The sequence below is a fragment of the Hippoglossus hippoglossus genome, chromosome 17, assembly GCF_009819705.1.
Source record: "Hippoglossus hippoglossus isolate fHipHip1 chromosome 17, fHipHip1.pri, whole genome shotgun sequence".
Classification (NCBI taxonomy): domain Eukaryota; kingdom Metazoa; phylum Chordata; class Actinopteri; order Pleuronectiformes; family Pleuronectidae; genus Hippoglossus; species Hippoglossus hippoglossus.
Window position 1 is genome coordinate 22715643 of NC_047167.1, and position 23027 is coordinate 22738669.

The following is a 23027-nucleotide window of genomic DNA, read 5'->3' on the forward strand; positions in this document are numbered from 1 at the left end:
CAGCTGTGTTTCCTGACCAGGAAGTTAAACAGCTCGGTCCCAGTGTGATGGTAAAAACATTGTGAATTAAAGAAGGGGGTGGGAGGGGGGGCAGGCGGCGGCTGTTACCGGCCGAGAGGAGCGTGTGTGTCCGGGTAGCTACCGACGAAGCCCCGGTGCCGCTGGCTGTCAGTCCGCGGCGCGACGCGTCACTGGAGCGGGTCAAACACACAGTGCGAAACAACCTGCTGGATAAACACAGTCGCGTTATATCCCGGGTTAACCTCCCTCGCTCACCCGTGCGTGTCAACACGAGCGTTTACATGTCGTCACGGGGAAGTCGCGGCGCCATTGGGGGGGAGGAGGGGGGGGGTGGGGGGTTAAATGCGCCGTAAAGTCCCGGCACACGGAGAAATGTGTCATATTCCAATGACTGGAAGTGAAGGGGACCGACGGGAAACTTACCCGGGAGTTGAGGAGCCATGTGCGGGCTGTGCGGGGAGCGTGTGTCGGTGTTGTCCGGTGCGTGACTCGGGTCATCAGCGGGACGGAGCGGCGTCGGAGGCGTCCAGGGCCGGAGCCGCCATGTTCCTCTGGTTCCTCTGGCCCCACTGAGCCAGAGACTCCACGGTCCTGCTGCTTATGTTTGCCTGCACCCCCCCCCCCCCCCCCCCCCCTCCCCTCCCCTCCCCTCCCCACACACACACACACCTTCTACTATGTATATGTACTCTTATAATAATTACTATTACTTATATTCTTATAATATAACATACTCTTATTTGTTCTTATAATAACATACTCTTATAATACTTAAACTTATTCTTATAACATACTCTTATATTACGAACTCTTATTCTTATAATAACAAAACATTCTCTTATAATACTTACTCTTCCTTATTCCTTATTATAATATCATAACATAATATATTCTTACCTTTTTTTGTGACTTCTTTTGAATCACTTGTTAAAACCCATTTTTATAGACCCTGCTTTCATGTGATGTCGTGTTTTTATCGTTTTCTTTTCACCTTTTCTTTTACTTGTTTGTTTATTTGTACCGTCATATCACTGTTTTATGAGTTCAAGTCTTCATGTGACATATCTCTATATGTATTAATTTAACTTGAACACCTTGTTTCTGACCTAAGCGTAGTTGTCTGGCCTCCTTGGCACATTGCATCTCTCTTGCTTTGCTGTCAAAGCACTTAGTAAACTCTGATTTTAAAAATCTTCTTCTTCCTCTGGAGCAACTGTCACAAACCACAGTTTAGTGGTTTACACGTGCACTGTGTATAACTCTAATGGAACTTGTCTCTGTCGGCACATTACCGTGTTACTGTGGAACTCTGGCTTGGTTCACAGGTCTGTTGTGTACAAAGTTCAAAGTGATGACGCTGCTTTCAGTAAAGTTAGTAAGAAATTAGCACTTTGTGTAGAAAAGTCCCCAAACAGACCACATCCATTCTGTGAGTCAACATGAAAACTCAGACCCACTGAGGGGCTGGCCTGAGGTCAAACGTTCGCAACAAATATATTTATTTATATTAGTTATTTGTATTATTAGTTATCAGAATACAGATAAATATCACTATCTACCTCAGAATGATCTCTTAATTATCACAAATACACAATAATCCTCATTCGTGGTCAGAACAATAACCAGCAGCACAATGATGATGATTCATTGTTTTAAATTAAACACACATTCACATTAAACTTAATTCACATTAGAATTTCATCTTTTACAACTTCTTGGTTAATTTTGCAGGACCAAAAACTACAAAGCTTAAAATTGTACTTCCCAACTTATCACCCAGTAAAATGACTTAGCAGATACTGCCCTCTAGTGAGTGATTGGAAATATATGTGAGCAGCACAGGTCACAGAGAGGTTAATTATCAAGGCGAGAGCAGGTGAAATGTTGGTCAGGATAGAAAAACACGTTTCATCTGTCACAGTCGACGGTGGTTGAGACGGATTCCACTGCATGCTGCTCCGCCTGCGTCTGTGCAGAGAAGCTCCCGCTGCGTCGTTCATGTGCGAAAAGGAAAAAACGTCCGAACCCACTTCTCCGGAGATCCTGCGACCGTTTCTTCATTGTCTCGGTGAACATCACAGGTGACTCTTCCATTTGATGTTCTCTGAGGACTCATCGACTGTAAAAAAACAAAAAACAAGAACAAAACAATAATTAGGGTATTTAAAAATGTAGCTGGCAGTGAGTGAGTGCAACTTTTGATTTACGTTCCAGCACATTGACATAGTTTCATATTCACACATAAAACCCAAACTGTCTGAGTCTTTCTGATTTTGTTAAAGCGGCACTATGTAACTTCCACTGAGCAGCAGCGCCCTCTGCAGCCACACATGGGGATTTATTCAGTCTGTCAATGAGTTGAGTGGAGCTCTGACTGCCGCTGTAACAAATCCATATTATACATCCATATTTTTAAAGTTTCCTGCTGAATATTGGAGATAAACTGTTTTTTAACCTCTAAGTCTTTTTAACTGATCTACAGTTCAGCTGCACTTGCTGGACCGTTGGAGCTGGCAGACGTTCGGGGAGAGGAGTGGGAATGAAAGAGGAAACATTCTCCCTCTTCCACGTCACGGAACCGTGAAACTCATTTTAATCAAGCTGCTGTTCTACGGTCAAAGTTGCTTTAGTTTGACTTGAGCGTCTGTATAAACTGAATCTAATAAAATGTCAACTTAAACTGATGCAGAATGAATTCTTCAGTTTTTCGTGGTAAGAGCGTTACTTACCCAAGCAAATCTGTCCTTCTTTCTCCAGCTTCTTTAAGTGATGGACCAAGTTGACATTAGCTGCTCGGTGCAGGTGTTCAGGGGTGTCCTGGAGGAGAAGCGGTGAGAAGCTGTTATTAGCATTCTTAATGTGAATCAAGAGAAAGCAGAGCATGGCTATTATCGCTTCTGTATACAAAGAAGAGAGACTTGTGTGATTGGTGGCAGGGGTTTGTCCTTTCAGGTCGCTTCCATAGATCTTTTCCTTTAGCTTTAGTGTCATAAGGTGCGTTTCCACTGCAGGAACGTTCGCCAGGAACTATAGGAACATTTACAGGAACTTTCCACAGCAGGAACCAGGGTCTGAATTAGGAGGGGTCATGGTTAATGGTTGTATATCACAGATGTTTTATTAAGTTCTCAAGAAACTTTGTCAAACTGTGTTTCCTTTAAGAAACTTGCTTATTGCATCTGCTCCCACTGAGACCTGAACACATTCCCATCTGGTGTGATTGCCACAAAACATATCCAGAGTTGCAGAGCTGATCTTTTACAACGCTCCAAGCTCTGTACAGCTGTTCTTATCTTCAGTCAGCCCTTCAGTCCAGGCTGGGAAGAGGGTTTTGTCCTGACCTTATACACGATCTTCACGAGCTCCATGGAGGAGAAGGGTTTTCCTGCTCCGTCCTGAATGGCCGCCAGGATCTGCTGCTCTCTTTGCTGCCGGTGGCTGATGTAGTGTCTGATCTTCGAGCCGGCGTCCTGAACCACGGGGCCGTGACCTGCGCAGACAACAGCAGCTGTTTTTGTCTTTTTAATGAACAAGCCTCAGACTGACGTTGAACAACAGGGAACAATAACGATTGATTGTAAAAAGGTAGAAATCAGAAGAGAAGAAAAAGAAAAAATAGTGAAAAATCAACACCTACTTTACTGATTGATTAATCGTCATTATTAAAAGTCATTTCTAATACAAAAATACCAAACAATCTCTGGTTACATCCTCTAAAATGTGAGGATTTAGGCTTTTTTTAAAACTATTTCATCAACTTTATCAACTTATCAACTTTTAACTCATCATTGTTATTATTATTATTATTAAAGCCCTAAAATGTATTATGAGCATCCTCAATGATGATGATAGGTTCAGAAAGATAAATGTGGGTGGACAATGTGAAAGAGCAGAACTCCCCTCGCCCACTGAGGTGCCTTTGAGCAAGGCAGTTACTCCCAACACACCTCCTCCCATGAAAATGCTTGACCCTCACTCCTCTCTTATTAGTAGAACCTGACCAATACAGATCTTTGGAGGCCGATACCAATATAAGAAAGTAAAAAATGTCCAATACCGATATAGGAGCTGGTATAGGTCTTTGTCAATGATTCCTAAGATGTTGTTATCAAACCTTTACGACAAAGAAATGTAACGATAACTATAAAAAAAGTTACAAAGGCAGCTCCCAGATGTGACGACTGTGTGTGTTTGTGAACACACTCAGGAAGCCGCTCACGACACAGGACAGGGTTCCACACGCACCAGCACGTGCTCACTCACCGGGGTAGATGAGGTCGGCCCGAGAGTCCAGCAGGACCTTCAGAGATCTCATGTAGTCGTACAGGTCCTCGAACACGGCCGTGCCCTCGCCCAGGATGCAGTCTCCAGAGAAGAGCGCTTGCTCCTCCTCCAGCAGCAGGGCCATGTGGTCATCGCTGTGACCTGGGGTGAACAGCACTCTGGGAAATACAGATATGACACATGGCTCCATGCTCAAATAACTGACTGCCATACGATTCTGGCTGTAACAGTGTGTGTGTGTGTGTGTGTGTGTGTGTGTGTGTGTGTGTGTGTGTGTGTGTGTGTGTGTGTATTATGTATATACGTTTGGTCATTTTTGTTTTTATTTCTTATGAAGTGCTGCCAGATTGAAATGCCGTCTATATATTCAACACATATAAAGTGAACTGACTTGAGCGTGGCCCCCTCTGTCTGGACCAGGTCTCCATCCTTGAGGTACGTGTAGCTCTTCTCTCCAGCTGACTCTCCGACCTGCCCGGTGCGAGGCAGTTTGCTGACTCGCACGTCAGAACCTGCAGGAGGGAAACCAGAGAAATGGTGGTCAGAGATGAAAAGTAGCCATCTTTAAACGTGGTTAAATTGCCCTGGGGGGGTCATTTAACCTGCCCCCACATGTGCTGCGGGCCTCACCGGCGATGTCCCTGCAGACGTCCTCCACGCCTCCCGTGTGGTCGTGATGCCAGTGAGTGATGATGATCTCCTGGATGCTGGTGTTGAACTGTGTCAACGCATGTTTCAGACTGCTGATGTATTCAGGCCTGGCACATTCTCCAGTGTCTATCAGCACACGTCTGGAATCAAAATGGTATTGTTTTATTCTCTTTTTACTTTCTGTCTGTTTCTGTTCTGTTCAATTTTCTTGATCAGTTTGCTATTTATAATTTTAGTCTTTCTTAATTCTGCCTTGATTTCCTCAGTGCAAATTGGCGAGACAGCGTTTCCAGGTCCTGTTCTTACCGATTGATTCATCCACGTTCATATGCACGAATCCTACTTTAACCCCCCCCCTTACAAACATGACAGAGAACCTGTGGCAGCTTCAGTTGTCATAGAAACTCAAAAGATGTTTAGTTTGTCCAGTCTGGGCTACTGTAAAAAAAAAAAACATGGCTGCCTCCGTAGACAGGACCCTCTCCTGATGTAAATATAAAGTTTTTAAATATAAAGGAACTATTCTAGGGTGGAGAAACAACAAATTTTAGATTATTACAAACTCGTGAAAAAATTACTAGGATTATTTTATATTCAATTTCTGCCAATAGTTAAAGAAAAAAACTATATATAAAGTTCTGAGTGGAGTTTGTTGTGAGGTCCTTTCCCCTCATATATATCTATACATAAAGATATAGATATATATGTTTATCTATATATAAAGTTATAGATATATATGTCATGTCACCGCTCCTGTGAACCCGCTGTCACCTTGGCCCGGTGCCGACCAGGTAAGTGTTGGTCCCCTGCAGAGTCATCGGTCCCGGGTTGCAGCCCAACACCCGGACCACCCGGGCGGAGAGCTGCTCGATGCGGGGAATGACGGCGCTCATGACCGGGGCCGGACTCCCGCGGTTCACCGGAGAATCAAAGAACAAACACACAACTAACGGAAACTGAGAAAAACTGGAAACAAAAAGCAAAACAGGAAGCAAACAGGAAGTGGTATCCACGTCATCACTGTTTACTTCCTGTGTGTGTGTGTGTGCCGGAGAAGACTTCAAAATAAAAGCTTCAACTCAACAGCGCCTCTTGTGGATTTATATGGTTTAATTTGAATGTGTGTTGTGGCTCAATTTCATCAGAGCTGTGTTATTAATTCATGTGTTGTGATGTGGTCACTGCAGCAACTGTACATGTTTTTCAAATGTATCTGTCTTTGTTATCAACCGATCAAATTTTATCTGATATTCACAAATCACAATAAGTCTCACAGATCTTAACAAGGTGGAACATCCTCTGTTCTTAACGCTCAACAAGAGGAAAAACTACCAAGACAAACTTTATTAACAGGAAGAGAACCTCACGTGAGGACACAAGTCAATAGATGCTGCGTGTAACTGAACACGTCAACAAAATAACAGTGTTTACAACAGTTTGTAACAAAATGTAAAAGTGTGTCAATGTTTCAAGTATTTGTACATATAAAAACACGTCTGATACTATTCTGCTTTTATGTCTTAATTTGTGGAAAAGTTCATCGTGCTCATATTTACGTTCTTTATAAAATGAATTAAGTCTATGGTCACACCGACTCTACCAGAATAAGAAATACTTGGGTTTGAAATTTATTCAAACATAGAGAATTATAATAAAAATATAGAAAGAAAGAAGTGTGTAGTCTGTGTTACACAACAATATATATACGAAAGAAGCTGCATAAGAATATGTTGTATGTTTAATATCACACATGAATATGTTTAATACGAGTACAAGTAAGTTGCAACAAAATCAAACACAGCTCACAACCAAATGAGCCTATTATCAGGATATTTATGTTTTATATTTTTTAAATATCTGTCACAATAAATGGCCATGAAAATAGCAGTATGATGAACCAAACAGTAGGTGGCGCCATCGTCCAATCTGATAATGGCTCAGTCAAGGCTCAAGTCCAAAGTGACACTGGAATATTTACTGGTCGAAGATTATCAGCGTCTCCCAGAATGAGAATTGTATTACGTGTTAATGATAATGACGCTCCTCACAGCTCAGGCTTAAATATCGGAGCCTTAACGACTGTTGTGATTCCCCTCATCGATCCCAAAGTTTAAATGGGTGTTTTTATTACAGCTTAAACTGCAGGGAACCAAAAATCATTAAAAGATGTTCAACCACGTAAAACTACAGATTGAACGGCTGCTGCTTCTGACCTCTGACCTCTGACCTCCACCCACAGGAGGGTTAATGAAACATCACATAATCATTCATTTAAGAGCTAATCCCATGGTGACTTTATTGTATTTTAATGATATCACGATAAAAACCATTAAAGGACAAATACATTCAGGTTTTTTTAATCGAGGGAAATACCTCCAACTTCGTCCTGCACTTTAATCTGAGCAACAGCTTCTTATGTTTATTAGACAAAAAGCATACAAGTGTATCACAATAAGATCTGAATCAATTATAAGCCTAAGTTATCTCAGATTCCTCCACCCATCCTTTCCCTTCTTCCATTCCCCCTTCTACCTCATCCCTCCTCTCAGGAGATCTGAAGCTTTGCCTTGTGGTTCAGCTCCTTCAAGCACCACCTTCCCCCTCACTCGTGAACAAGGGGTCGGGTCTAACCTTATTTTTATAGCTAATGATAAGAGGGGCACCCCTTTTTTCTACCTGAGCACATTGCCCCCCCCCCCCGAAAAAAAGGTCTGTGCACGGCCCTGCAGTTGGGCCTTGGAGGAAGTATGTTCTCTGCTGAGCGTCAGTTTCTTTTCTAATGGACGACCCTGAGAAAACCTCAGGCTGAAAAACAAAGCTCCTCTTTCCACTATTTGTTTTGCCTGTTTTTCTCCAGACTTCTTCTCCTTCTTCACGCTCCTGGAAAGTAGGTGAGCTTTTACCGCTTGTTCTTTTTTCCACTCTGCTTCTAATCGAAGACGTTAACCTGCGTTTCGCTCTCGTACGCTGTTACACATAATTCTTTTCCTACAATATGAATTGCCTTCACAGTGGGTCAGCTAATATTGACATTATACGTTCATCAAAGCCAGAAGTGACAGAAACACAGAATTGTTTGTGAAGGTAAATTACAGCCTTATAATTCACTGCTTGAACACAAATCCACTCAGATCCAGTTGTTGTACCAAATAGTCTGAGCGATGTGGGACAGTCACAAACAAGACAAGAGAAAAATCTATTCTCCCTCTTTAATGTCATGTATTTCCTGTTGAAAGTGATTTGGGGTCGGGATGTAATGTAATGAGCCGTCATTCAAAAGATGGAAAGAGGAGATTGCAGCAGAGGAAGATTTTTTATTACCGTCTACTTTATTTGAAATGACCTGCAGAAAAATACATATTTGATTGAATTTAGATTCAGCATCGAATCCAGAAATAAATTAAGTTTCAAGCAACTGTCTTTGACCTGGACAAGAGGACATGAATGTCTCCTTTACTGCAGAGACTTCCTGTTCTGTCTCATCTCCACCTGGTTCTAAATGATGCAGCAAAGTTTAAAATAAGACGGGGAACATTTTAAACACTTTTAGAGGAAGGAACTTAAATCACATTCTCCACCAGAAATATCCATCTCGTTCTCAGGCACATTGTTAAACACCTAGAACACGACCTGCTGTGGTCACAGTTTTATTTTCAAAAATAGAACATTTTCGAAATAAATGAACAAAATCGTGAAAATAAAAAGCCAGAGACAAATGGTAAAGTTATATATATATATGTGTGTGTCTGTGTGTGTGTGTGTACATATATTTGTAGAGCAGCAGATGGAGGCGGGATGAAGATGCAGTGGTGAATTCCCACACATTCTTCTTGATGCCATAAATCTTGACCCATAACAACGGGTCCAGCGTTCCATAATATTTACAGGTGGAAAAAAAGGTGGCCTCGAAAAACAGAGAGACATTATTCCCCTAAATGAAATAGATCCTGACATCTGGGCATCCGGGGGCCCCATCCATCCTCCTCTCTCTCTCTCTCTCTCTCCCTCTCTCTCCCTCTCTCTCCCTCTCTCTCTCTCTCTCTCTCTCTCTCTCTCTCTCTCTCTCTCTCTCTCTCTCTCTCTATCACTCTCTCTCTCTTTGTAATTACACGACATAATGGTGGTGCAGTCGGCCCGTAATCTCCCATTATGATCAGTCTCGGCTGCCTCCACTCGCTCTCCACCACGGCTTCTAATTCAATATAAATGTAAATGACTGGAGACGGGGGCGAGCGAGGGGAAGGGGAGGTGGGGGGGGGGGGTCAGGAACAGTAAGTAGAGTGTAAATGTGGGAGTCTGATCTCACCACAAATCCGTACTTATATTTAAGTTACGCACGTCTTTATAATATCTACAAATTGAGCGTCAACGTGCTCTATGTTGTCATAAAACATTAAATTATTATCTTAGTTCAAGCGACATTCAATTGGATCCTGAACAGAAATGATTGGTTCAACTAAATGACAACAAATGAATCAGATGGACCCCCTTTAATATATATATACTACAGTTGCTGTTATATTAATTTGGTGTAGAGAGCACATCGACTGTATATAAAGAACTTTCTCCCGTTTCTCCCGTCACCTATAGAAAGAAAAGTTAACATGTATTTTTACTTTTTTGGTCCATGTCCCTTTTGCGTACAGGGCTTATGACATCTACTGTACCCAGCCACCAGGGGGCGCTCTAAATAATGTGGCTTCTCTTTTGGCTTATACAGTCAATGGTGTCGAACAAATTATAAGTTTTATGAGACGTTTGTTTCCGTATCGTGTCTGATTAACAGCACGTTACCAAATCTTTCAGTTAATTACATCATCAGTGTTATATTGTTATTGTAATTTTAACTTTAACAGGTGTGTAAAAATAAAGAGAGGGGCCGTACCTTTGCCTTATTTCTCATATAACCGCCGCCACATTATAGCTTAATGCTAAGTGAGGAATACTGACAGGACTTTCAGATAGTCATTTTCTACACGTTATTAATTTTTATATAATATTGTATTTAGGGCGAAGCCTTTCATCTGTCATGTGGGCTTAAAAAAAAAGATTATATCAAGTTAATAAAAAAGATTGAACTCGTATGAAAGATCCCACGAAACATGGCGTCTGTGATACCTGCAAAGTAGCCGTGAAAAATCTCATCTTCAGTCTGCGGTGAGAAATGAGGCAATATGTTACTACACAGTATCACAATTCATAATTCAAAATGCTACGTAATTAACTTTCTCCTCCGAAGCCTTAATGTGATACCAAATTAAATAAGGGGGAAGAAGGGGGGAGAGGGGAGGGGGGGGGGGGGGGATGGAGGAGATAGAGACGAGGAGAGAGAATCAGGGAGATTTAAATTTAGAGGAGGAGGGAGAAGGAGTAAGTTGGTGATGGATTCTGTCGCAGCGGAGGTGAAGAGATGAAGCGAGGAAGAGGAGGAAGAGGAGGAGGAGAGAAGTTGAAACATGAAGCTCCAAGACTTTGTCACAGCAACTTTAATATTGTTGTTGGATCCAGGCGCTGAAATCTAAAACATGTGAAACAAAACAAAAATGAATATTTGGTAAGGCTGAGGCCGGATTGGGGTAAAATTCAAAGTAGACCCTGGAGTAGATTTAGGACCTGGGGTTGAGGAGAGAGTTTAAAAGCGTAAAAAAGACTGATCCACCTTGGTTTTAAATCTGGATCTCTGGTTAGAAGTTGTGAAATATGTGTGTGTGTGTGTGAGAGAGAGAGAGAGAGAGAGAACGAGCACAAGAGAACGAGTTAGGAAACTGGCAAAATATGTGGAGGTGCGACAAAAGGCAGAGAGAGACGGATGCAGAGACTCTTATTGTTACGTGGCAGAGATTCTGTATTGGTTTTATTCAAGTGATTTCACAGAGCTGCTCATCCAACATTCAGGCCAATAAAGGAAACTGAATAGGAAGTGAACTGAATAAAGGCGGCGGAGAGAGCGGGAGTGAAAAGGGGAAATTAAGGACAGAGCAGATGGGAGAAGGGAGAGAAAGGCGGAGCGAGACGGTGAAGGAAAGAAGGAAGACGGCCGAGAAGAGATAAGAGAGGAGGGAGAGAAAAATATGGGAGGGGGGTGGGGGGTGGGGGTGATGTTTGGAGGGAGGAGGTAAATTCACGAGAAGAAAGAGGGAAAGGACGAATGGGAGCGGAATGAAAGACGGGAAGTTTTGGTGATTATCACTAACAGGTCTGATGTGTTTTTTCAGTGTTCATCCACAAACCAAGCAACACGTACTCTGACAACACATCAACATGAACAAATAAAATGCTTTGCACTGCCTCGCTCCTGCCGCCCACGGGGGGGGGGGGGGGGGGGGGGGGGGGGGGGGGGGGGGGGGGGTGAAACAGACGAGAGTCGACAGACAAACCAGACGAAACTACGTGGACTGTGTGAACATCTATGATATATCTGAGTTGAGTTTATGGACGGTTAATAAAAATGGATCGAGACTCCAGGGCCAGAAAGTGAAGCCAATGCAAAAGTGCCTGAAACCTGCCTTCTCTGTAATGACCAGCAGGGGGCGACTGGCTGTTTCTATAGAAGTCTTTGAGAAAATGACTCTCAGATGGTGGAATAGATAAAATTACGATTTCGAAGGCTCCTTCAAACGTGGCCTAGGAACGCATCCGTCCATCTCCGAGAAGCAGTAGCTCCAGCGTTCACCTGTCCCTGGATTCACAGTTTTCTAAGGAGATGACAAGCATCAAGATGTCCGATGCGAGAGCACCACGCTTAAACTTCCCCAAACAGCGGTAAACGTGTCTGAAAACCAAGGGGGCATTCAAACTTTCTCGGCGTGTGCGACTTCAGCTCTGTTGCTAGGTAACAGCGGTAAAGGGCGGGGTGAGCCGGTGGCGCCGATCACGAAATCCTCTGCGGACCAGACCGTCTCATTTCAGGTCTGAAGTGTGTCCAATAAAAGAAAAGACTCTGCCTTGTGTTGGATTGTTTAACACATTTCAGGATCGGTGCTTGTCAGAGATGTTGTCGTCTCCAATCTGAGCCACAGAAACAAATGGAACCTGTTTTCCACAGAGAACGAGAGGAGGAACTCGGCCCTGCTCTCTCTCAGGAATGTGTTTCCCTTCACAGGTCGTCATCTGCTCCAGACAGGCTTTCATTACACCGTCATTTGTTTCACCTCCCTCCAAAAATCACATCCCGGCTTCGCACGGCCCCTTGAAGCGCCGCGGCGTCCGCCGGTGACCCGGGAACATTTGCAATTCAGATTCAAACCACCTCGGTGAGAGAAAAGGTTTAAATATTAAATTTCCAAAAGTCCAAAATGTAATCCTGGATGATTGCGTGTCACGTCAACAGCGAGTTCCCGTTAATTACTTATTTAAAGTGCCACGGGTGATTCACTCACCTTCAGGTCGCCCCACACTGATGCACTGTGGGAGATCACCTGTCGAGGGACTCGCTGCCGTCTGATCTTCATCTGGGAGTGTGGCGCTTGTTCTGCTTGTCACACGTTTTAATAGCATCTGCCCACACACACACACACACACACAGACACACACAGACACACACACACACACACACACACACACACACAGAGGCAAGCATATATAGTGCTGCAACACATTTTTTTATATAAAGTCTAGACGTGCCTATAGGAGCTTGTGTATATGAATCCTGAATCGGCTGCTAGAAATAATTATGTTCATTATTGACTAGTTTGTTGATTAATATTTTAAAGTTGATTGATTATATGATATGAAAATCTAATTATTCTTTTAAATATCGAAGAAGATGTTGATCTCACGTTATCCCACTTTCTTCCATCATATTTCATCGTAATCCTTCCAGTACTTTTTGCGTAATCCTGCTAACGAACAAACGTATCATCCGATATATCAGCATCGGAAATGTTTCACTCCCTGATATCGATATCTGATAAACAGTATTAATTGATTTATTGAGCGGGTGAAAAGAAAAATGTTTTAAACCACAAACAGCCGCCGGGTTTTGCAAGTCGACGACAGACGCCCCTGATTGTTCCAATCATTACGTGTGAACTCCTGTCAGAAGCAATTAGAGAAGCTCGCTGACGAGTCCCTGACGCCAACCTCAGCCAATCAGAGCAGGGCGCGGCGAAGGTGGTGAAGGTAAATGGCGAGGGGCTCCAGATTCTTTACCATGCACTTTACGAGCAGCTTCTCTAACCTCACCGGGCTCAGGTCACGTTCTATGTTTTAAATACCTCCGGCTTGATGTGTCAGCGGGTCGCAGGACGACACAGAAGAGCAGCAGAACAATCCAGAACCCTACCCCCCCCCCCCCCCCAGTTACAGAGATTATTATCAACATGAACTGCTAATTATTGACTGTTGTTCGTGTTTGTATTCATGCTCAGCCGGACAGCAATCAATCCAAGAGGAGACTAGAGACGATTCACTCAAGTAATCACTTCACAAACAACCTCTGCTCATCCAGGCGATGGGGGGGAAGCCACCTCGACTGACTCTTCCTCCTCCTCTTCCTCGTCTGTGGGTTCGAAGATTGCCTGGTGCTGAATGGAGAATGAGCCGCGTCAAGCTCTTACAAAGGCAGGTGACTTAAGCCTCACTTTTCATTCCTCTATTTAAGCCCAGGGAATGAATCTCCAGATAAAACTCACACCTTTGGCCCCGCGAATTGAAAAGCTGCCGTGTGCCTGCTGGATGCGAGGCCATATTGGATCTGGGGTAAAAGGCCCCGCAGACGCCATTACAGCTCATTTAAAGTTAAAGATGGAGCTCTTTCTCCTCCTGTCTGTCTTTGCCCTGCGGGTGTACGGAGTCTCCTCAGTGTGGAGGGGTGATATTAGCTTTAGCCTCCAGGAAAACAGGGAGAGAACAGATAGGAGGGAAGCCATTTAAAACCACGCAGTGCTTCTGTGAGACGGCCATAGGGGAGCTGCCGACTCCATCATTTCAACTATGAAAGATGAAAAGGTTATTCAGAAGTATGCAGCTGCTTTTTCTGAGGTAAGAGGGTGAAAAGCAGAGTGTGAAATATTTAAAGATAATATAAAATAAGAGCAAGAAACTTGAAACTTTAACTGTGCGGCCGGCTGGACACAAAACTAAAGAATAAATAATGATGAACGTGGTGTAAGTACATGTTGAGCAGTTAGGAAAAAACTAAACATCGACAGAGGATCCAGGAATGTGTGTGTGTGCGTGTGCGTGTGTTTTCTAACTTTTACTCACTGTGCGTCTATGTGTGTGTCGTGTTTGTATATGCATCTGTTTCCTGTGTGTGTGTGTTTGTGTGCGTGTGTCTAATCAGCTGTGCAACGAAACACACTGGCTCCAATCACTTAACCGGCCCCGCTCCCCCTGATTGGCGGCGCCGAATCAGGCAGGCTGCTCCCCGATTGGTCCGCGGACGAGGAGGCGGCAGTTTGTTGCTGTTGCTAAGATCCAGTTGCTAGGCTCCCGGCTGTTGCTAGGAGACATGCGATGCATTATGGATGGCTGGTTTCCTCACGGAGGAGCGAATCTGAAATGCTGATGACCGGAGCCTCCGTCACTCTGTCTCTCTATCACTCCATCATTTTTCCCAAAGCTGTCTCGGTGAATCTGTCTCCATCATTCTGTCACTAATTTAGATTTGCTCTAATGGCACGACCATAATTAATGACGCTGTTGCCAAACCAGCTCTATGATTTCAGGATCAATTCGGACAGGATTGATATCACAGGGGGAGGTGGATATTTAAATATTTGCTCGGCCCCTCAGCAATTAAACTCGTCTTTATGAACAGCAGTTTGGTGTTTGGCAAATTAAAGTCGCTGGCAGCGTAAACAGAGACGAGCGCTCACAGTAAACATTGAAACAGTCGCCCTCTCCGCTCGATTCCTCCTGAACGACATCAGGAGGGGTCGTCCCTCCGTCACTGGGGAGGCTGCCCAGCGGTTCAATCCAGTCGTGGGTCACCTCGCCAACCCCCTCGCTCCAGGCCACCTGCATCGTCCTGTCGGCTTTTCAGGATTCCCAGGATCTTCTCTGAATCTCTGAGTCTCTGTTCAACAGTTTTCCTCCTGCGGCTGAAAGGAACTGCTCCTTTTTCTACTTCATGCAAAACCCTAAGTCTGTCTGCGGACGAGTGGCTCCACGGTCGTCCTCTGCAGGGGCGTAAAAGAAGAAGGACGCACAAAATGAATAAAACAACCATTTAAAGAATTTCAGCTGAATAACAGATTAAAGGAAAATGTGTAGTGATAGTAGAAATGTGAAATCTTGGTATTTCAGCCACTTATAATCGTTTTTGCAGCATTAATACAAAAAGAACACGTCTCTACCATTTAATTAAGTTTATCTTATCTTTTCTTTCTGGCCTCTTTTGAGGAAAATAGTAACTTGAAATTAAAATAAACATTTGATCTTCACCTTCTTCCAGTCCTGAATAACAGTCGTACTCGGCTGTCAGACTCCAGGTAAGAATTTAAACATCAGGAACCAAATCAACCTGAAACCATAAGAGTGAAGGGAAACCAAGCAGAGGACATGTGGGAGTGGGGGGGACACGTTTCCTCTGACCTCGGTGGAAATGACCCGCTGGACTTTTTTGGAGCTTGTGGTTTAAAACGTTTCAGTCGAGGCTCCTGTGTTTTATCCGTCTCAGTGTAAGACGGAGGACTAAATGTGCCAGGAAGAAGTTAGGGAAGGTCAGGGCTGTAATTATTAAAGTTACATGAAGTGTCCTGGAAAAGTATCTGGTCCATTATCCATTAAAACACTACGGTGACTCAGGGGTCCCAGGGTGAGTCACATGACCACAGTGGGGCGCTGCGTTCATTCAGTTGGAAAATAGCAGCCTGAACTGGAAAATCAGAAACTGAGAAATGAGTTTTTATTTCACCATTTTCTGTGGGAGCATTATTATTACGTATGGGGTTCTGCCCTGTGTGTGTGTGTGTGTGTGTGTGTGTGTGTGTGTGTGTGTGTGTGTGTGTGTGTACACGTACAAAGTAACTCAACAACACATGGATGGATTTTCATTGAACTTTGTGGGAATATTTCTCAGGAGTGTATCTACAGACGAAGCTGATTGGTCAAAGTTCAAGAAAAATATGGTTCGAAAAACACATCTTCTAAGATATCGCGGCAAATAACAGAGACACAATCTGAAACGTTTGTTGATCGTAAAAGGATTCCCCATCACGTGATAAGTGACGTCATGAAGAAGTCAGAAAACTACGTCATGTAGTTTAACCCCTGAAGGCACCTCAACACACTCAGTGAACAAGTCAAACCTGTAAGTTCCTTCTTCTCACCTGAGCATCACAGGAATGCTGACACAGCACAGGGACGTCTCCTCGTTCACGTCCTCACCATCGGTTGCTCGTGACGATGGTAATCTGGTAAAACGAGCGTCGCCCTGGCGCTTCGGATGTGACGTGTGAACTGAGCGTGATTAGCTCCATGTTGCACGTGCACAGAAAAGAAAGAGATGAACTGAAAAAGAGACGCCTCCCTGCCTGATCAAAGTCTCTGCTACCAGCCGGAGAGAAGGTGACAACACCTCCACTTTACCCCCCCACCCCCCCGAGAGATCAGATTTACAGCTGTTACATCAGATGATGCAACGTGGAGGTGAAAGCCGTCTCAAGTGTGGTTAGACTTTTCAAAACGTTGACGGGGACAACGCTGCAAAATGCAAAGCTGGCTGTGGCGACACGTTTCAGCTGATGCAGTGGTCAAACAGCTGATCAGTGTCTGATGACCTGAGGAGTTGAAACCTCCACGGACGAGGAAACTGTTGATGCTTCCTCTGAAGCTGTGGCATCGAGGTCCCTGTCGAGATTCTGCATTGGTTTTGTTTTTCTGTATGCATTTGGGTCCAGATCAGGAATAAATGTTAAAGTCCTGCCGATACAATCTGGGCCGATCGCGAGTCAGATATGATTTTACAGCATCCGCTCTGGATCTTTGGAATCAGGACTTCGGATTCAGGTTAAAAATATGATGTGAATGATGACGTTTCGAGTTTGAATTTGAAAGTCGGGGCTTACGGACACTTGGAGGCATGTTGTGAATTAAGAATTGGTCGTTTTCCTCTTGTTGAGGGTTAAGAACAGAAGATGTTCCACCTTGTTAAGATCTGGGAGACAAAGTGTGATTTGTGAATATGGGCTTTACAAATAAAATTTGACTGATTGATAATGACTTCACATTAAGAAATGACATTAGCGCAGCGTGGAATGCTAACGATGCACAGAAGGTGATTTGTTATCATCCTTTAATTAGTCTGAAACATTATTCTCATCAACCACAACCTCAATAATAGATTATTTATTTGTTAACAAATAGACAACATCAAAAACTTCTGACGACAAGTGTCTGTCCTCTAAAAGGCTGCCAGACACTTACAGAGAGAGAAGTGATTGGTTTGGTCTCTCTGTCTCTCTCTCTGTCTCTCCTCTCTCTCTCTCTCTCTGTCTCTCCTCTCTCTCTCTCTTCTCTCTCTCTCTCTTCTCTCTCCCTCTCTCTCTCTCTCTCTCTCTCTCTCTCTCTCTCTGTCTCTCTCTCTGTCTCTTCTCTCTCTCTCTCTCTCTTCTCTCTCTCTCTCTCTCTCTCTCTCTCTTCTCTCTCTGTCTCTTCTCTCTCTCTCTCTTCTCTCTCTCTCTCTCCCTCTCTCTCTCTTCTCTCTCTCTCTCTCTCTCTCTCTCTCTCTCTCTCTCCCTCTCTCTCTCTCTCTTCTCTCTCTGTCTCTTCTCTCTCTCTCTCTTCTCTCTCTCTCTCTCCCTCTCTCTCTCTCTCTCTCTCTCTCTCTCTCTCTCTCTCTCTCTCTGCTCTGTTGCAGCTCTTATCTGTGAAAATTACTCAAGTCTGGACGTCGGAATTACCTGCTGCCATGTGTGTGTGTGTGTGTGTGTGTGTGTGTGTGTCTGTGTCTGTGTGTGAGTGAGTGATAAAGTCATAGAGACACACAAGAAGGAAACAAGTGTGTGTGCATGATTGCAACAGTGGCGAGTACAGTGTGCACTTGTGAGAATGAAGTTTGTGCAAGGTGCTGGGTCGTGTGTGTGTGTGTGTGTGTGTGTGTGTGTGTCTGTGTGTGTGTGTGTGTGTGTGTGTTCCAGATCTGTGACAGGCCAACTGTGACGGGCTCAAATAGCTCTTGAACACATCCGTCTGAACATGCCGCTGCTGGTTGCGTGTGTTTCCTGTGTCCGTCTTATCTCCGGCTCTGTTATCACTTTGAGTCCTCCTCTTCTTCACTCCCAGCTCAGCACTCCTCTGCTCCCCCCCCCCCCCCACCGCCGAGGCCACCGGAGCGAGACAGATAGAGGAGGAAGTTGGCTGCGAAATGGCCTCGACGGGAAAGTTCCGCTCCGTGGCGACACAGCGGATCTGAGCTGCAGGTCGATGAGTGGAGGTGCTCGCCAACGTCTCGACTCTCACAACCTGAGAAGAAGCTGCAGATGTGATTCGAGAGTGAAAGACAGGTTGAGGCTGTGAATCGGTCTTTTCCAATATCACAGGCCGACAGCCCTGCTGTTCCTTTCATCACACTGGAGCCTTGTTCGTGTAGAATTCAGCATGTAGGTCATGTGCATTGACTTTTAACTGAGACTGTGTCGTTTTTAAAGGTTTCTACATAGCTAACACGTAAACCTGCTCCTGTTGTGAACGAGTCTGACCCGGACGATCTCCTGCTGCTTCTTCACATGAGAAACACAAAGTCCTGAAATTGTCCGGACGAGATTTTCTGGAAATGTTTTCAACGGTGTTCATATCTTTACATTTTAACATTTTAAGAGTTAAAGGTTTTATTTAAAAGTATTTGTCACTATACACACACTCAAAGGGAACACATGCATATTCAAACAGGACACACACATAGGTACACACCCACACACACACACTGTGGTGCACTGCCTGTTATAGTCATTTATTGTTATATTTTATTTAAAAAACTGTAAAAACCTGCATCTACACTCCTTCTTTTAATCTCCAGTACTTTCAGCTGTGATCGTCCGTCATGTCCACCGACTCCCATCATCTCCCATTGTCCTCCTCCCTCTCCCACGTGCACACGTCAGTCTGGCCCGGCAGACGCACATCATTTCTAATTATGCAAAACAGTACCTTCTCGTCGCGTGGAGGAAAGCAATTTTTCTATGCAAATGGTTAAATTCCCCGCGAGGGCCGCCATTGCCTGCGTTGCTCGCCGAGGTGCTAATGATGAGGGACGGCGGGTGATATTGGGGTCACTGCACGTGCCCACACCGATGAAAATGATCAACTAAATACCAGAAGTGTTCTCACCGCGGGTGAACCAGGCAGGGGAGCAGGGACCCGGTGGCGTCTGCGAGTCACAGCCGTGGCTTTCATTAGTAATCCAATTGGACGAGGCCGTAATGAGAAAAGATCAGAGGGAGCGATTTAAATTAAAGAATTTATTTATTTTTTCATTTCAATAATTTCCTTCAAGCCCCTTTGAAAGACTCACTGAACACAGAACCGTTCAGATGCACCTGAACGCTGCACTGATCCCATTTGGGTTGTAAATATCACTGGGAATTGGGCCGAGACCATTTAAACCTCGTTCACCTTCGTCCTGAGGATTTCACACCAGTGACACGACCTCCTGAGTGTCACACCCGCTCAGGCTCAGGGGGTTTGAGGATTTCTCTTCATTTGACGTTTTAGAAAATCCTCATAAACAGATGCATCGAAAACCATAAAACATTTCAGACCCGAACACTCTCCTGCTGCGTTCTTCATACGTGAAACACAAACTCCGGTAAACGTCCAGAGAATTGGGTCCGAACACTTTCCAGAAGTCCCGTTGAGGTGACCTTTAAAAAGTCCCTCGACCTCGACGGCACAACGACCGGAGGCTGTTCCCACACAGCTGTGTTTTCATGGCCGAGTTTTATTTAATGTGAGCTCCATAAACCCCCAGTTAAATCAAACTGACTGATGTGGAAGGAAAGGTGTGTGTGTGTGTGTGTGTGTCAGAGATGATGTTTCACAGCGTCTCTTTTATTGCCTCACTCAACAATCACAGAATATCTGCCTGCACACAAACGCTCGGCGCTGACTCGTGTACGGACGGAATATTCAAACTGCAGACGCCTCATTTCAGAAATCTGCACCCAGTAGGTGAATTGCAAAAAAAGCCTCTTCTGATTTCTTCTCGCTGCAAGAATAACGACGTCCCATTAGCAGGTCGGCGAAGACTCGGACGGCGAACAGCTATTCTGTGGTTTTACAAATAACTGCAGATGATTTTGAAGCGTGCAGACACGACCGCTGCCTTTCGGTGAACCTCATTAGCCGGCGGGAGAATAACTGGCAGTAGAGTGGGGGGGCTGTTACAGCTGCATCTTGTTTAGATGTGAAATAAAGTCGACCGCTGGGAGTCTCGTAACACACTCGTGTCGACACGGGGGAAGAGAAAGTGTAATTATGTTTTTTCTCCTGCTTCACTTGTACTTGAAGTTCCCGTTGTCATTTATTTGCTGAATGAGCTTCGTGACCTCAAAAACCTCTTTTCAATCCCAAACGTACGATTTCAAATGTGCCTGCGTGTCAAAGAGAAAATCAACATTCGTCCCCTCGCTCTTAAAAAAACAATTTTTTTGCAAATGCATGTATCTGTGTGTGATTGTTCTGCCTCAGCAGCAGCAGCAAATGACATGATGATGATGATGATAACACAAAATAATGACTATTTACAATCTTCTTCAGAGCTGCACAAACTTTCTGGTAAAGAGCTGAAATATGACGCTATCAGCTTTGACTTTGAGCCGAACATGACGCTGTGAATTTATAGTTTTTATCGAGAGTATAGTTTTGTAATTTCAACAGCGGTTTTTGAGAAGATACTTTGCGCTGCCCTCTAGTGGAAGCATTGCTTAAAGACCACGCCAACGTAAAGGATGCATGGGGAAATGGAATCCATCTCTTTTCCTGCATAAATCCATCATAAATACTTAATAATAATTAAGAGCTACTTTATCTCAACCTTCTTTACCGTCTACGTTTTTGTTGTGAGAAACTCTTGACTCTGCGCTGCCCCCTAGTGGATGAATGAAAGTACGTGGGATGTTTCTCTTTTCGTACGTAAAGGCTGAATAAATTAACGAATTGTGGACAAAGGGTGAGAAAGTGTCTCAACTTCCAACCCCACTGCTTCAGGCGCCTTTTTGCTCGCACCACACCCGTCTTCCAAATCTGCCTTTAACTCAATCTCGACTACACAACTGTTGTGATTCAATCATGGAGACAATAACTTTATGTGTGTCCATCCACCGGTGGGTGAGGTGAGATCATATCGATAACGTACCGACGACTAACAGCTCAACATGAAACGTGGTCGGGGACGTTCCAAGGACACGAGTCCCGTCAGGTGAAGAGACAAAACTCACAAGTCGGGATTCCGTTACAATACTGCATCGACAATGAGACTTTATTCACAATCTGTTTACACCAAGAGAACAAAAATATCTTCTGTTGTTTTTCCTTTTGATTTATGTACAGTGTGAATGCAACAGAGCAGCCATCTATTGATACTTGATGGAAGTGAGTCAAAGAAAGAAAGAACAGCGACGGGGGGGGGGGGGGAAATTGGGCTAATGACACGACATCACTGCAAAACAAGAAAAAAGGAAAAAGCCCATTATAACAAGTTCAGTTTTGACTCACACGAATAAAAATGACCAGCGGGATGTGATCATCTCATTTCCCTCAATGCAGTTTCCCTTATTTCCGCATTTTCACAACATACGAGTCCGTTTCTTTAAACAGGCAGAAAAAAAGAAATGTTCCTTTCGACATCAAACGAGCTTTGATGGGGGAGCATTTCTCGCAGCGTGTTTCAATTTTCTAACGGAAAATGGAGTCGATTCCGACAACGTGACACCAGCTTGCTGCAGTGTTGCATCACGACGACCCTGCAACACCTTTCAGCTCAGTTTAACCACGATCTGCACACTTTACAGACCATAATAATCCTTGGCTTTTGCACTTTTTAAGGTCCTTGGAGCTTCTTGTGCAGAACGCAGTCTAAAGGACGAAAACCGCTCGCTTGGAGAGTTGTGTCAACATCGTCGAGGCCACGGGGGAAAACACGGCGTACTGGTTTGCTGATTCAACAGCCATGCACTAGTAGCGTAATGTGTTTAAGTCATATTGTTGGTGATTCGAATAAGATCGGACGAAGAAAACTAGAATTTCACGGATTAAAATATTCAAAACTGTTCATTTACCGACAGTCGATGAAAAGAAATAAAAGCTGGTTTCCCAAAGTCATCTTTTAGAAGCGTGGCAGCAGTGTAACATTCAACAGAACCATGGGCTGTAAATAAAGATGGATGAAGCGTCTCCACATTCCTCCTGCTGTACAAAAACTAAATATCTTAATCTGCTTTTACTCTTATTCCTCTGACGTCCGTCTTTATACACAGTTATTGGAGATTGCGTGTAAAGATGGACGACGTGACAGCTTCACAGAAGTGAAGACACAGCGCCTTGATCGCCCACTAGTGCCTCTCAACGCTGCCTCCTCCATGTTTGCTGATGGGACATCGGCCAAACCCCGTGAATATATACGTATGCATCAAATATTTTTCTTCTCGAAGATGGTTTCTGTCAAGTTTGCTTCACTTGTGTTCAGCGAGGGAAGCAGAGACACGTCATCCATCTTGGCTCATGGCGAGGCTGATGCTCGCATTCCACACGTCGTCATCAGCGTCCAATAAATAGTTATCCGAGTATTGATGCGGAGGATTTTAATTGTGCTGTGTGAATCTTAAAGAAACCACGTACAAACTGGTGGTTGTGAGTGAGAAGCAGATTAGAAAGAGGCTCCAGTTTGTTGCAAGATGATTTTGGGAAAAACCGCAAACTAGTTTTCAATGCAATACAGTTTCAGCTACAATGTACGTACACGTCATCCGTTAATGCTACATAGAGGCAGAACTATCCCCTTTTATCGTGAAAGTACAAGTTCGGAAACACGTAATTTTATAACGGCCTCATTCCAGTTGGTAGAGGATCACATAGAGACGGTTGAAAATACACGATATCACTGCTGCTGAAGTGATTTGTTGAAGTGC

At 44.1% G+C, this 23027-nt stretch overlaps 2 protein-coding genes and 3 long non-coding RNA genes across 7 annotated transcripts in view; 1 reads left to right on the forward strand and 4 right to left on the reverse strand.

The window, feature by feature from the left end:
• The window catches only part of LOC117778520 (nuclear receptor coactivator 2-like), a 38469-nt gene extending 37819 nt beyond the window's left edge, over positions 1 to 650 (reverse strand). For 2 of the 3 annotated variants that reach the window (XM_034614184.1, XM_034614186.1), the window contains exon 1: positions 445 to 597. The gene's annotated coding sequence lies outside the window, so the exon portion shown is untranslated. Of the gene's footprint in view, positions 1 to 444 lie in introns of all 3 variants that reach the window. The other variant, XM_034614181.1, reaches the window with a different exon arrangement.
• An 846-nt stretch (positions 651 to 1496) lies between these two features.
• Positions 1497 to 5969, reverse strand: lactb2 (lactamase, beta 2). The gene is made up of 7 exons (XM_034614261.1): positions 5728 to 5969; positions 4936 to 5096; positions 4697 to 4817; positions 4285 to 4463; positions 3363 to 3511; positions 2751 to 2838; positions 1497 to 2140 (listed from the first exon to the last, which is right to left on the reverse strand). The coding sequence occupies exons 1-7, from the start codon at positions 5847 to 5849 to the stop codon at positions 2097 to 2099; spliced, it is 864 nt and encodes a 287-aa protein (XP_034470152.1). The 5' UTR covers positions 5850 to 5969; the 3' UTR covers positions 1497 to 2096.
• Positions 3493 to 3977, forward strand: LOC117778585. Its single transcript, XR_004616816.1, has 2 exons — positions 3493 to 3639; positions 3912 to 3977. It is a non-coding gene; the product is annotated as an uncharacterized LOC117778585 (long non-coding RNA).
• Positions 5970 to 21347: 15378 nt separating the features above from the next.
• LOC117778576 lies at positions 21348 to 22226 on the reverse strand. Its single transcript, XR_004616808.1, has 2 exons — positions 21905 to 22226; positions 21348 to 21872 (listed from the first exon to the last, which is right to left on the reverse strand). It is a non-coding gene; the product is annotated as an uncharacterized LOC117778576 (long non-coding RNA).
• A 150-nt stretch (positions 22227 to 22376) lies between these two features.
• LOC117778579 lies at positions 22377 to 22671 on the reverse strand. The gene is made up of 2 exons (XR_004616811.1): positions 22576 to 22671; positions 22377 to 22543 (listed from the first exon to the last, which is right to left on the reverse strand). It is a non-coding gene; the product is annotated as an uncharacterized LOC117778579 (long non-coding RNA).
• Positions 22672 to 23027: the final 356 nt, after the last annotated feature.

What these genes read in the sequence shown, in the direction of transcription:
- lactb2 (XM_034614261.1), bottom strand. Translation starts at nt 5,849, where the DNA reads ATGAGCGCCGTCATTCCCCGCATCGAGCAGCTCTCCGCCCGGGTGGTC. An exon ending in CTGGTCGGCACCGGGCCAAG is followed by an intron (nt 5,097 to 5,727) that starts GTGACAGCGGGT and finishes TTTTGATTCCAG; the next exon opens with ACGTGTGCTGATAGACACTG. An exon ending in GGCCGACCTCATCTACCCCG is followed by an intron (nt 3,512 to 4,284) that starts GTGAGTGAGCAC and finishes TTGTCTGCGCAG; the next exon opens with GTCACGGCCCCGTGGTTCAG.